This window comes from Pavona decussata, unplaced genomic scaffold (genome assembly GCF_977016875.1).
Source record: "Pavona decussata unplaced genomic scaffold, jaPavDecu1.1 SCAFFOLD_186, whole genome shotgun sequence".
Classification (NCBI taxonomy): Eukaryota; Metazoa; Cnidaria; class Anthozoa; order Scleractinia; family Agariciidae; genus Pavona; species Pavona decussata.
In genome coordinates this window covers 743,600-757,915 of record NW_028145595.1, presented here as the reverse complement: position 1 = coordinate 757,915, position 14,316 = coordinate 743,600, and the positions used below count along the sequence as shown (strand labels likewise).

At 42.3% G+C, this 14,316-nt stretch overlaps 1 protein-coding gene and 1 non-coding gene across 2 annotated transcripts in view; one reads left to right on the top strand and one right to left on the bottom strand.

The window, feature by feature from the left end:
• Positions 1-14,316, bottom strand: part of LOC146462561 (uncharacterized) — a 33,617-nt gene that overhangs the window by 4,351 nt on the left and 14,950 nt on the right. The window contains exons 11-14 of the mRNA XM_085085388.1: positions 10,879-11,068; positions 7,342-7,673; positions 3,507-3,937; positions 381-2,619 (exon numbers count right to left, since the gene is read on the bottom strand). Coding sequence (XP_084941514.1) covers positions 381-2,619; positions 3,507-3,937; positions 7,342-7,673; positions 10,879-11,068 — 3,192 coding nt within the window. The remainder of the gene's footprint in view (positions 1-380; positions 2,620-3,506; positions 3,938-7,341; positions 7,674-10,878; positions 11,069-14,316) is intronic.
• On the top strand, positions 6,582-6,655 carry Trnas-aga (transfer RNA serine (anticodon AGA)). Its single transcript has one exon. It is a non-coding gene; the product is annotated as a tRNA-Ser (tRNA).

The window sequence follows — 14,316 nt, the reverse complement described above, 5'->3', positions numbered from 1 at the left end:
TGCGGTTAAATCCATGGCACGACAAACACCGCAGTGAACCAATTAGGATTCGCTGCCAAAGCATGCCATCAGTGCCAAGCGCGGGAAAACACTGAAGCAATCGGTGCTAAGTGCGCGAAAATAAGCAAACGTGCTAAGCGCGGGAAAACATGCAATCGGTACCAAGCGCAGGAAAACATGCAACCGATGCTAAGCGCGGGAAAACAAGCAACCGGTGCCAAGCGCGGGAAAACATGCAATCGCTGCTAAGCGCGGGAAAACATACAATCGCTGCTAAGCGCAGGAAAATATGTAAACAGCGCCAAGCGACGTAAACTAAATGCGAGAAAACACGCAACCGATGCCAAGCGCGGGAAAACGAAACAAACCTATTTATTTACCTGGATTTTGTTGGGAAGTGGATTTCTTTTGATATCATTCAGGCTCATCTCTTTTTTGCCAGCGGGCTGCTCATTAGTTTTCTTTTTCTCTTCTTCCAATCGATGCCGTTTTTCTCGCTCTGTAACTTCCTGCTTCACAATCTTTTCACGCATGCGCTGTTCCTCGAGTTCTTTCTGAATCCTGGAATCAGAGAACGATGGAAAGCCGTCCACCGAATCAGTTTGATCGTGATTGGAAGACACTTTTCTAAACACCGGGTGTGCGCTAAGATCGTCGCTCTGTCCTCCTTTTTTCAATGACAAATCACCCAGACTTTTAGTTTTAGATATTTTTCTTTCATTCGGACTAGCCTTTTGCCGCGTCGCGACATCTTCCTGAGCCTGCGATGCCTTAATGAAGGCGTCATCAGCAGCGTACGAGGGAGGGCGTTCTTTCACAGAACCCGGATGTTTACTACCCAAGGAAGAGTGCTCCAGCAAGTTTCCTCGGCGCGCACTCTCAAGATTAAGCGAGTACCGTTTCTTTCGCATTTCCTCCTTAGAGTCTTTTCTCGCTCCTGTTTTCTCGAAGTTAGCTTTTCTTAACTTTACTCCACCGCTGCTAATTTCCTCACTAGTCTCCGAGCTGACTTTCTCATCTTGCCCTGATATTTCAGCTGGACGATCAAAACTCGACGCGCGACGTCTTGGAAGAGTACTACTCTCTTGTTTGCTGTCTTCAAGCGCTTTCAAGACGCGCTGCTCGAGAATTAACTTGTGCGTAGCGAACGCTGTTTTCCTAACACTCGCCTCATGCAGATCTTTCTTCTGCTTTTCCGCATAGTCTTTTTCACGTTCCTCTGCCAGTCTACGTTCCGCGTCTCTCTGTTTTCTTTTCTCCTCTTCCTTTTCGAGCTTCAAGCGCACCAATTCCTCTGCTTCCTTACGATCCACCTCTTTCCTAATTCTCTCAAGATCTTCTTTCTGCGCTTCTCGCCGTCTCCGTTCTTCCTCTTGCATCTGCCTGAAGAGTTCCTTCTCCTCGCGTCTCTTCCTCTCCTCCTCTGTTTCAAACTCCTTCCCTTGACTTTCCACTCCATTTTCTATACGCTGCATTGCATCAACCTCGTCCCCAGCCGGCGTCGATGCAACTGTGGTTGTCGCCTTTTGTTGCACGACAGTTTCTAACTCAACCTGTTTCTGTACTTCTGATTTTTTACCAGCCACGCCACTCGACTCGGACACTTTAGGACGATGCTCTTTCGTTTTAAATCCCTCCTGTTTCTTTTCAAATTTTTCTGTCTTCTTTAACACGCTTGGAGGTTTCACAGCCGCACCATTCCTCTCAGAGACTTGCCTTGAATGATGTTCTCTCAGTTTATATTCCTCGCTTTTCTTTTCACTCCCTTTATCATCCCCTTGTTGTTTGGCCTGAATTTTACGCGCAATTTCCGCCTCTCTTCTAACTTCTTCTTCCCGCTCCCTCTGACGCTCAATTTCCAGTTCGATGATGCTTTTGCGTTGTTCAGAATTCCTGTTCACCTTCTGCCGTCGTATCACTGGTTGCTGCTGAAGCTGTGCCTGCGGTTGGGGCTGTAGCTGCGTTTGAGGTTGGGGAGGGGTGTAAACTTGCTTCGGAGCCGGCCGATTCTCTACTGGCCGTTTCGTCTGCTCGGAGTTTCCTTCGTTTTCACTCAGATCAATAACACTACCCCTCTTGGTAGAAAGCCGAACACCTTGAAAATCTCCACCATCCGCATTATCACCAGTCTCATCAAATATCGGCGTTTGAATCAAATCTTTGTTTTGAAAAGCTGAGGGATGCTCCTCCTTTTTCGCATGTTTGAATTTCTGCTTCTCCTGTTCGGCTCTTTCTTTTTCCTTGATTTTCTCAATCTCGATGCGGGTTAACTCTTCTCGTATTCTCTGTTCCTCTAGTTCTAGCTCAATTATTTTCCCAGCTTCTGATCTAGACAGCGGAGCTTTCTTACGTTCCTGCACTTCTTGGGAAAGCAAGGTTTGATGTTCAAGCTTTCGTCTTTCCTCCGCAAACGTCACTTTTCTTTGCTCTGCAATTCTTCTGGTCTCCTCTTCCAGTTTCTGGGAATCTTCGCGAGCTTTTTGCCGCATTTCTTCATCCAGTTCCCTCTGCTTTGCTCTCTCTTCCTCTTGCTTCTTCTTTTCCTCCAAAAGGTAAGGAATCAGCTCTTCTTGTGTCATGCTACGCGGCGATAAAGGCGGTTGATCCTCGCTTGCGGTCCTGAAAGATATAACGCAATTACCTGATGATTACGTATGGTCAATGCCCTGGACAACCTAACTGCCGTAACCCTGTCACACTCCAAACTACCCTGGCAAAAAACTGGAGAGGAAAAAGGGAGAAAAAAACGCAAAATTGCAAAAATCAAATTCAGTTAAGCCAGCACGAGCGGATCGAGTATTTTATGAAAGAAGGGATTGTCAGTCGGCATAAGTCCCTAGTGGGGTAGGGTGGGGAAGGGTTGCACGAACGGGTAACACAAGGACAATTTGAAAACGCAGATCTTAAGTAAGGTATCTCCAACACTTGTTATAATGAGGGCCTCAGCCACCTCAGTCCTGCTTCTAGATCCCCCCCCCCCCCCCTCCCTTCTAATGCAACATTGACAACTTGGGAGGAAAAACAGTTTTTACTTCCTCACTACTTGGGAAAAGATACATTGAAAATTTTTGACAGCCAATAACTGCTTGAGATAGGGACTTGGTATGTGATCATGCAAAGATATGAAACAGAAATTAAACTTTTGACCTGCGAGTTGTAGGAATAATATTTATGAGAGAGAGACCTCAGCAAACTTAAACAGTTACAAATGAATCACAGCTTGAAAACAATTCAGGGTACAATTGATTCGTGACCGCTTAAGTTGCGACACAATGACAAGGACTTTGCATGGAACTTATGTGAATGGCAACTTGAGTGGGGTATTGGCTCTTGGTAACGGTGATCAGGTCGTAGTGGTTGTTATAAAACAATGCTAGCCTGGCTGCCGCTCTGCGTGCCAAAGTATCACAGCATTGATAGAGCCTTTAACGGTTTTATTTTTGGCTTCTCCCCTACGGTAAAAATCCCCAACAAAGAACGTGAACTGGAATACACCAAGACTGTACCTTGTTTGGTCTTCAAACGATTCCTCGTCCTCATCTATTTTTATGAGTAATCCATCCATACTGGAAACCGCAGAAGACTGGGCAGTGGTTGCCGTGGTAACCTGTACCGTCTCTTCCACAGGACTACCAAGGTCGTTCGGAGAACTTTCTAAATCGACCTCCGTCTTTTGCTCTCCCGAGTTGTGTAATGATTCCTCTGTTTCAAGGCTTGTACAGTGATTGGTGCCAGGATCTATTTTGGTCTCCAGTTGAAGCGATTCGGTTTTCTCGTCATCAGTTCTGTTTTCAAGTATTAGTTTCTCGTTAACAGTGCTTTCGCTGGTTTCTAACGCGATGGGCTGTTTTGATTCGGAATGCGAAATCTCGTTCATTTTAGGGTGCGGTGAATCGCTCGGAGAAGATCCGTTCATTGATAGGTAGTTCTTGTTGTCCTAAGAAGAGAGAAAATAATATTAGCGAGTTAAGGCAAAGCAGGCTCAATAGACAACGATATGTTAGCGTTTACTCTTGGATACTGAACGAGTAGCGCCAACGCGCGGGCAAACTCGCGCGCGCCGAGTTCTTAAATCTCGAGAAACTATCCTTGCGAAAAAGGAAGAGAGAGACTTCTCGTTGAACAAAACATTAGGGAGAAAACGCAATCGCTATGGCACTCTTTTGTCTAAAAAATCTTCTCTTTAGCCACCTTGAAGAAATGGTTCTATTTTCACTTAAGCATTTGTCTGCTCTTGGGTGATTTCGTTTAAAAACAACGCATCATTCGATGGGGGGGGGGGGGGGGGGGGTAGCCTATCTTTCACACTGCAACGATTAGAAAGTGCGCAGTCCGAATACTGAACCCGAGCGATTTCGTCCAGCACGATCCGTTTTCAGAAGTTGTGACGTTTAAAAAGCTTTCGAAAGTCGTAGTGTGTCGCCGGCTTTAGTGTAACCTGCGATCTGGCGTTTTGTTGCTATTGTTGTTTTTTTTTTTCTTTCGCTGATTGCAGGATAGTTTCAGAGCACTCTAGTCCTATTTATTTTTTTTAAGAAAGCCTTAATCGCACACCGCACTAAATGACATTTTCCGCGGCTATTTCCGCGCTGTACCTTAACAAAGGTATTTCCGTCTACCAAGGTCGTAGCAGTAACACTGGGAATCTCTCAAGCATGATAAACTTTGAGCACGAAATCTTAAAATGGCTTAAGTTTCGTTAAACAAACGACTGAAAATGCTCGCGTTTCGTCGCAAACGCAAGTTAGTTAATTAAGCAGGCTTAACGTTAATTATAGTTTCGCACGGATTTCTTCTGCACGTGCAATCCACGTGTAGGATTCACGTGCCAGCGCCTGGTGAGAGCTTCCTGATTGGTGAATTTATCTCGGGGCGCAATAAAACCCGTGTAGTTTTCGACGTATCCATGGAGATTAACACTGAAAACTGAACTCAAAAATGCTGTGTGCAAGTAAAAATAAATCTACAGCTACGGAAAAGAGAACGATCAAAAAGCATAGCCAGAAAAACTGTTCGCTTTCTCGGCGCACCAACAAGATACCACTGATGTTGCACAAGTAACTCTTGACGAAAACAACCTCCCATATATTGGTTTTACATGAAATACGTCAGAGGTATGGAAAGTTGAATATTCACAAACACGTGTGAACTTTTTAGTCCTCAAACGTAAACTTCTTCTTGCACGCAACGACCACTAAAAAAAAACTTCAATTCTTCGCCTTTTACACTTCGGTAAAGGGACCTGAGAGGTGGAAACGTTAAAGTCGGCATTTTTAAAACATTTCATGTTCAATGCTCTTTCAAACCTAAAACTGGTATTTCCAACATGAGCGTCAGTATTGCTTCGTCGGCCTGCCGCGATCGCTAGCCGTTCCCGCATTTGCGTGCGGAAAATACGCCTTGGTTCACATGAACCATTCTTTTGGTAGAATTTTCTTTTACCGTAGCTTGCCTTTCAAAGGGGTGACTGCATGATTGTACTAACGAAGCGAAAAGTACCACCTTCCGCCCCCAGAAAATTAACTATATTATTGTTTTATTTTAGTATTGGAAATAGATATTCAACTGTCAAGCTTGAATATGTATTACCGGCTCACTTAAGTCCTAAAATCAAACGTGCAAAATACGAACCGCTGTTAATGTCTGAATTTATCATCTAATTTGCCGTTGTGGTTTTTCGGGTGTATCGCAAAGAAATGCATCAATGCTAATGCGAAAGAAAATCCAAGTTGTCTGAAATCAGACACAAGTGCTTGACAACTCGTATAAATTAACCTTAATGTTGAGCTGTTCTTAACTAAACGCGAACAGCAATTTCAAAAATAGAAGTACTTTTAAATGTAAATTAGGAGAAACGAAGACTCGGAAAAAAATCCGAGTCCCAGATGGGATTTGAACCCACGACCCTCCGTGATCTAGTCGGATGCTCTAACCACTGAGCTACTGGAGGCTCTATGGTGAGCAAGGCTCAAATTGTGGGTATTGACTGGAACCGCATCGCACGGCTACGCAGTCACATACTGACTCATGTGAACTCACTAACAGCATCGCGCTGTCACATTAAGGCATCAATCACATATGAAACTCACTAACAGCATCACGCTGTCACATTAAGGCATATCGAGATGCGTCCAACCAACCTCCCAAGTGAGTGTACTAAGGGACAAACAACAACAACAACATATTAAATGTAAATTAGGAGAAACGAAGACTCGGAAAAAAATCCGAGTCCCAGATGGGATTTGAACCCACGACCCTCCGACTAGATCACGGAGGGTCGTGGGTTCAAATCCCATCTGGGACTCGGATTTTTTTTCCGAGTCTTCGTTTCTCCTAATTTACATTTAATATGTTGTTGTTGTTGTTTGTCCCTTAGTACACTCACTTGGGAGGTTGGTTGGACGCATCTCGATATGCCTTAATGTGACAGCGTGATGCTGTTAGTGAGTTTCATATGTGATTGATGCCTTAATGTGACAGCGCGATGCTGTTAGTGAGTTCACATGAGTCAGTATGTGACTGCGTAGCCGTGCGATGCGGTTCCAGTCAATACCCACAATTTGAGCCTTGCTCACCATAGAGTCTCCAGTAGCTCAGTGGTTAGAGCATCCGACTAGATCACGGAGGGTCGTGGGTTCAAATCCCATCTGGGACTCGGATTTTTTTTCCGAGTCTTCGTTTCTCCTAATTTACATTTAAGCTGTTGTTGTTGTTGTTTGTCCCTTAGAAGTACTTTGCATTTTTTATAAAGGCTCTGTGCTCGTTTAGTCACAGTATGCATGGTTCTTAAGCTTGCTGCCTAAAAGCGTTTTGCATTCGCTCGCTCTGACTGCAAGAGTTGAGGATGTAAACTCTGCATGCTGTAAAATCGCTCTGCATGAGCCTTGTGATATTATAGTTCTAACATGCGTTGTACCTGCTAGTACATTTTCTTAACCCTCTTCTGCAAAAAACAAAAACGCCATGAAACGACAAGTCGTTGTTTGAGAGAATGAGTCGAAGACAGCGAAGCAATATCCGAGATAATATTGCGAGTTTAAATGTTCTCTTTACATGGCGAAGGATAGAAGCGTTCAGAACTGAGAGACACTTGCTCAAGTTATATAATCGCAACAAGCTTAAACCGGGAAAAGTATAAACACTTTTTCTTCACGAGATGTTGTTCAGCTTTTCCGCAATGGCCACTTAAATAACTCTCGAACGACATACCTAATATGTCGAAACGGAACAGAACCTTCACATGTTGACGTCTGAACTACGTAGTTTGCATAATTTTGTCAAGCCAGTTTCAATTATTTCCCCAATTTTCTACCGTCTTTTCAACCTGCAGAACAAACTCACCGAATCCACATAATCCATTGGTTTCTCTTCCACGTCTTCGACGCCGCTTTCCTTAAACTCGTCTTCCTTTCTCGTAGAATCACTTCGATTGTGCTCGAATGCGCTATCGTTGTTGTATTCTGCTGTGTAAACAGAATGCAAACTTGTCGTTTCTATCTCGTCGCTGTTTCCATTAACAACTGGCGGAGAAGTTGATGACGATGATGGAGGTATCGAAGACTCTTGAGTTTGATTCAACTCGATGACTGTGCGACCAAACTGGTCTTGTCTAATAATCTCTTGCGCATCCGGGCTTGAGGGTTTCTCGGCCTCTGATATTGAAGCTCCAAAATCTGTTGACACAATAAATGTAACGCAACGTTAGCCACCAAAATAAACAGTAGTCAAATTTGGTAATTTTTTGGAGAGAGAGCCGCCTAAATGGGTTTTAGCTCATAAATGGCAAACAGCCAAAACTTTAAGTGTTGATAGAAAAACGATGACGTTTTAGCAAATAACTGAGAAATCCAAACACCTGTCGACCAAGATCATGCAGGAAGTGTTGGCTGACTATGTTAAATTAACTGACCGATGAAAAAGGCCGACAATTAACAGTTGCGCACTCCTACACGAACCCATTTTTCCGGTCCAAGAATGGCCGTTTTCTCGCTAAAGACGGATAACTCGTCTGACGAGTGTAAAAACGGAACTTCAGGATACGGATAATCAGATATATAAAATCAGCCGGGTTATCCGTCTAAGTTTGAGCTACATTAATGCAATATTTCCAGAGATATTCATGATTTTGCGATTTGTTCCCATAGAGTAACCGATTAGACGTAATCACTTGTCAACGTTTAACTTGAATATCTTTGCAATGAGAGGAGGTATTACAAGAAAGATAACACCATTCCTATTTAATTTGAAAGATCTTTCAATGAGGTAAACTTGTTTTTCTCTTTTTCCTTTCTTTCTTTTTTTTTTTTTTAATTTCATAGGCACTTTAAAACGGATAATCTGTCTGGTGCGAACAATCCGCGTCGGACGGATAATCCGTCCCTGGTGTGATAACGGCCATTAAATCTCACGATATTTAAACCAAAGAAATCGTATTTTCGTGATTTTCGGGAAGATTTATTTACCTATTGGCAATTTTTGCTGTGACTTTGAAATGATGAGCGCGCCGGACAAGTGCACGTGACTAGCCCGTGACTAGTCAGTTGAGTTTTGTGAGGTTTTCGCTGTTTGAACGCGCGGAAATTGGGACGAAATCCTCTCGTCCCAATAGAAGGAGAACTAGGCACAAAACCCAACTGAAACGATTGCTATGGAGGCTAGTCACGTGACGTGAGCACCTCAACGTTCCATCGAAGCGAGGGCAAAGGGGAAAATGATGACGCTGGAGGGGGACTTTGTTCGAGGCAGCTTTTTTACTCGCACCGCAGGAGCTCTGCTCTTGTCACATCAAAACAGCAGTCTATTCGCCAAAACAAATCGCAGCAAAATTAGGCGGTCGTGTACACAGGCGATATACATAAAATTTCCGCAAAAATAATACTTACACATTGGCCTCAAAAACTGTCTATCTAAATGGTCCTAAACCAACATGTTGAACGTGTACGCCACAAGCCGTCCACATCATGTTCGGAGCTTACTCAGTTTCCGTAACATGAAGCAATGGGAGTACTACTACTCCGATGCCTCCTTGCTTCGGGGGGGAGGGGGGGGGGCTATCATGATTCTATAACAGGGTTACCCTCCACATACCCCCTCACCATTTCAAGTTCCCCTTTGATAAATTTTCCGTGCTCACAGCGTATTTTAGACTCAATTCTCACACGTTGACACAAACGCACTGGACCAATATCTGCTCAAAGGGAAAAACTTTTCTCAAGTTTTTGTGGTCTCTGGAGACAATATAGGGAATATTTGAGATTGATTAACAACAATTTTGCATACCAGCAAAGATCGTCGATATGTATAAGGCCAAATTGATTCGTCACGTCCAATACAAAATAATTTTAAGATCAAATCTCCACTTTGTTAAGTGTACGAATTTACCCCATTAACCTCTCAAGTTTGACCTCTGAAGTTTGCATCGAACTTTGCGAGTTTTTGCGTGGGGTTTGAATACTGCGTCTAAATTGTAGACGACAAGCAATCCCTTAGTTTTCCGGTTAGAGACAGAAAAGCGACCGAACTACGCCCGCGCGCGCTCCCTCCGCGCGTGGGAGACAATTTTCGCGAGCGCGCGTGATTGGCTTGCTCTAGTATTCCCATGAAAATAAAGGACTTCTCGTAGTCTGTCTGCCAGTCTGACCAAATTGGTCCTTACTTATCTTTCAGTTCATCCGGGTCGTGATGGCAATTTATGAACATTTTCAAGTGAAGTGGTAGTTAATTAATTAGAATAGTTTGTGATATCAGTCGAGTAAGATCGTTACCAACAGATCAAACTCGCCGCAAAACATTGAATTCCTTACAGAACAATTACGGAGAAGACAAGAAAAACTTTGAATGAAATTGAAATATGTAAGCCATTAAACTTAGCATAACAATGGAAGACCACGGTTCATTTGACAACACAAGCTATAAAGAAAACTATATCATCAACGGATACTGTTTTCGTATTAAACTTCACCAGGGCTTGTGATAAACTACTGCGATCTCTAAACAAAATAAATATTGACTTTACACGGCAGGAAAATTTGCGCTTTTCGCGTTCTTCTCAAATCGAGAAAATTTGGCCTTGCGAATAAACAGAGTAACTCGCTTATCACACGAAAGCTTCGCCGAAGAATTGTCCAAAACTTCAGCGTCACGAACGAACTTCGCAACTGCAAAATCGAAGAGTTAGGTCGTCGCCAGAATTTCCGGTGCTGTTAAAGCTATTTGGCTTGAATGGAAATACAGTTATTAGTCCCAATGGCTCACTGGTAATTTCTAGAATCGTTTATGTTAAGTCGAACATGACGTATTATAACATAAGGGAAACAATCACGAATTATCAAAACACAAATTTAGGAAAAGTTTCGTAATACCAGTGATTTTGCGGTAAACAGAAAATTTGCCTGATACTGAACGACTCAAAAATGCCATTCACTGGTTCGGATGTGGTAATTATTCATTTTTAAAAATCTGACTAAAACAAATAGTGACGGGATGAATTTCTACGATTGTCAGCGTTTATGATAAATATCTGTTTTCAATTTGTCAAACATTTAATTAAGGCAAGAGTAGCCTTCGAAATAGTTAAAAAGCGATGGTCCTGAACGTTCATTGAAGAAATCGTTAACATTCATGCATTCATGAGGTTATTTATCAACAGAAAGGATGTTTAAAGCCATGTTAATTGAAAATGGCTACCTGTACAATGTTTATTTTCAATTAACGCGCGTTTGGAGTTTTTAGCCGATTTTTTTCGCGTTGACCAAGGGCTTAACTCTTGGATACACTTGCAAAACAACGCCGCGAAATTACAACTTCAGGATTAGAGTCGACTTTGTGCCGAAGTCACGCACAACATCTGCAAATTATACATGCATAAGGTAAACTTACCGCTTAAATCGTCGCCTTCCTTCCACAACTTCTGTATTTCGAGGTCTTTTTCATCCGAAAGCGGTGCTCTGTATACTTTGCTTGCTCCACGAAAGATATCTTCACCGGTTGGCTGTCGCTTTAACAGGAAACTTCTGTCGAACGGCTTGAAGCTCTCCCTCTTCGATTTGTCCTTCAACTGTTGTAGGGTCTACAGGAAAATGCAAATATTAGGAAGTCAGCATGCTAATGTCGCACGTCGTTAAGACCGCTTGGTCGCTCAAGCGTCACTGTAGATATCACTGTGCTTCCAGTCAAGAAACCTGACAAATACTGAGAACACGAAAAGCGAACAAAAGATGACTGCTTTAAACTTTCTCAATCAAAAACTCAATAAAAAACGTCAAATATCTTGCTAGAAACATTACAAATTAATTAAATTGTACCACAGTTAAGCTCTGTTCAATAACTTATATTAGATGGTCACATTTAAGAATTTCTTCAAAAGCGATATAATTCTCATAACTCAAGCTTTCATTTACTTTGTTTGGGAAAATGTTGTAAGCTATTTTTGCACGTTTTGCTCTTTGAACAAAAATTCCAAATATCTCACAAAAAATATTACAGATCAAATGGTACCACAGCAAATTTCTGCTCAATAACTTTTATTAGAATGGTCACACTTTAGAATATCCTCAAAAGCCACATATTCTCATAACTTAAGCCTTACATTGACCTAGTTTGGGAAAATGTTGTAAGCTACCAACTGATTTTTCTAAGTTTTGCTCTTTAAAAACATCGCGCAAAAGTTTCGTCCTGGGAACATATTGAAACACCCTTAACCAACTTTAATATACTATTTCATTGATGTCGTCTCAAGGTGAAGGCACTTTGATAGGTAACCTGGTAACAATCAAGAGATCATGAAGTCTACCGGTAGTCATAGCAATGTACCGTGTAGCATGAAAATTTTGCGGGTTCTAATTTTTGCAGATTTTGCGGATTGACTTCGATCCGCAAAAATTAGTTCTTGCACAAAAAAAAAATAAATAAAACGCCGCAAAAATTAATTCCCTTCAGTCAAATTAAAAACTCCGCTAGACTTGTACCACTGGGGCAATATACATTGGACTTAAACGAGAACCTTAACATGATTTTCCATTGGAAAAAGCACCCAGAGCTTAGATACATACGGTAGTCTGTATCTAGTCTGTATATTATTAAACCGTATTAATGAAACTTAACAGACGGTGAGTGTTTTGTTGTGCATGATAGGGGTAGGCTTTTGGTTTTGTTTTGCTGTTGTTCAGTCCCTTTGGGCAGTATTAAGGTATTACAGTGATATGCCTCTAATATGCAAGTCAGCAAGTAGAGTGAACTGTGACTCAACATACCGTACAATAAAAGTTGAAAATATTAAGTTTTCTCCCACTTAAATGTTCTGCTGCTTGAACAGAGAATCGCAAAAATTAGGTTTCCTGTAGAAATTTCAGTCATCTCGAACCGCAAAAATTTGTTCCCGCAAATGACGAAAAATCGCCAATCCGCAAAATAAAACTCCCGCAAAAAATCTTCGTGCTACACGGTATCATTACTAGTAGTGTAACGGCATAAGGTGGTCTTCATCAATACTGATGAGCTGCTACCATGGCAAAATAGACTAGTAATAATCAAAGACGAGGGAGTGCGTTCGATGATCTCGATCCCAGGCTCTCTCTCCTTTGCCAAGTTGGTGATGATGTCATCCGCCCCTGCAAAATCTGCGGGGGAAGCCAGATACGCGTCCCAAAATCCATTAATTCATTCGTTGAATGTCCGACAAAATCTCGACTCCAATCTGTATTAGGAGTGCGTTCTTTCTACATCGCACGCAATAAGTTTAATAAATAGGTCAACTACAAAAGCGATCATGTTGAAGATGGCCATATTCTTCTCCCCCACGCACGAAAAAACGTACATCGCAGAATATCTGCGGTGTACGGAAGACGAATATTGAGTGCAGACCGTGACCATATTTGGACAGTGCACGTGTTACAATGTGTTGAAAATAGCAACACCAAATACTGTCGAGCCTCCCGTAAGCGACCACCTAAAAAACCGCTCACGGGATGTGGCGTCTGCCGTAATGATGTGGCCAATATGTTACAGGGACACAATTCTCAATTTCTGCCTGTGAGAGATACAGCAGATTGTGTGTCAAGTGGTCGCCTACGGGAGGCTAAAAACAATTGAAAATTTTAAACAATCACCGCTAAAAGTGGTCGCTTAGGAGAGTTGGTCGCCTACGAGAGGTTCCATCTATAGTGATTTGACTTGAAAACTTTTGGTATTTTGGAAAAGTGGTCGCTAATGAGAGGTGGTCGCTTACGAGAGGTGGTCGCAAAGGGAGGTTCGACTGTATTTGACTTCTTCTTAGCCTTCTCATTGGCTACACGGTAAAGGGCGAATTAAAATAGTTTTTGTGACACCTTAAACTGTAGTGAGACTTCACAATTCCAAACCATTAAAATATTTAATTGAAAACAGTAAACATTAAAAGTCAAGACTCAAGAGGAAGGAGCGCGAACGAACGGGACTTAAAGGCCCATGCGAGGCGCCCCCTCCCTCCCCTCCCCCATGACAAAAAATAATTTAATCGCAAAAGATAAAGGTAAGAAAGGGGAAAATGTGTTACATCCAGTGACAGCGGCAATCACGGTCGATTGACCAGGTACAGGTCAACGTACGGCCGAAAACTGAATTTATAAGTAGCGAATACCGAAATGTAAGGAAACGCTAATAAAAGACCGGATTGGCAATTAATTGAAAGCAACTAGGACGAAGTGATTTACAGTGCGATTACTGTCACCGGGGTCACTTAAACATAACTGGCCAATAAGATTGCAGGAAAAGAACAATGAATTTCAACCAAAGCCGATTGAACCGATCACGAGTAGACGGAAAACAACAGTCAAAACCCAAAAGTTTGGAATTATTCCCGCACTGTTCGTATCACACTGTGATCTGATTGGCCAGTGTTATGTGACCCCGGTAATAGTAGTCGCACTGTAAAAGCAGTATTTTAAAGTTTTGACTGCTTAAGGACGGTGCCTACTTTTGTTACTGCGCATACGTTCTGCACATCTGGAGATATTCGGTTTTCCTATGGGTGGTGGCTAATACAGGGATATTTTTGCACGGTTTAAAACTATTCGGGGAAAGCAGAACTCAACAAGTGCTCTTGGTATCCAAAAAGAAAATTGGGGGTAACCATGCATTTTTCAGAGAAAATAAAGCTTCAATTTGGAAGAAAACGCCATACTTTCCATCCATTCTGCTCCCAGGGGTAGAATGAACAGAATGTTGCGAATGAAAATCCAAAATGGCGGACGGCAAGATGAGCGCTGCGGGTTCAAATACGTCTCTACCGGAGAAAAAAAACAGGTTACACTTTTGGACACAATGAAACATTCCTTCTAA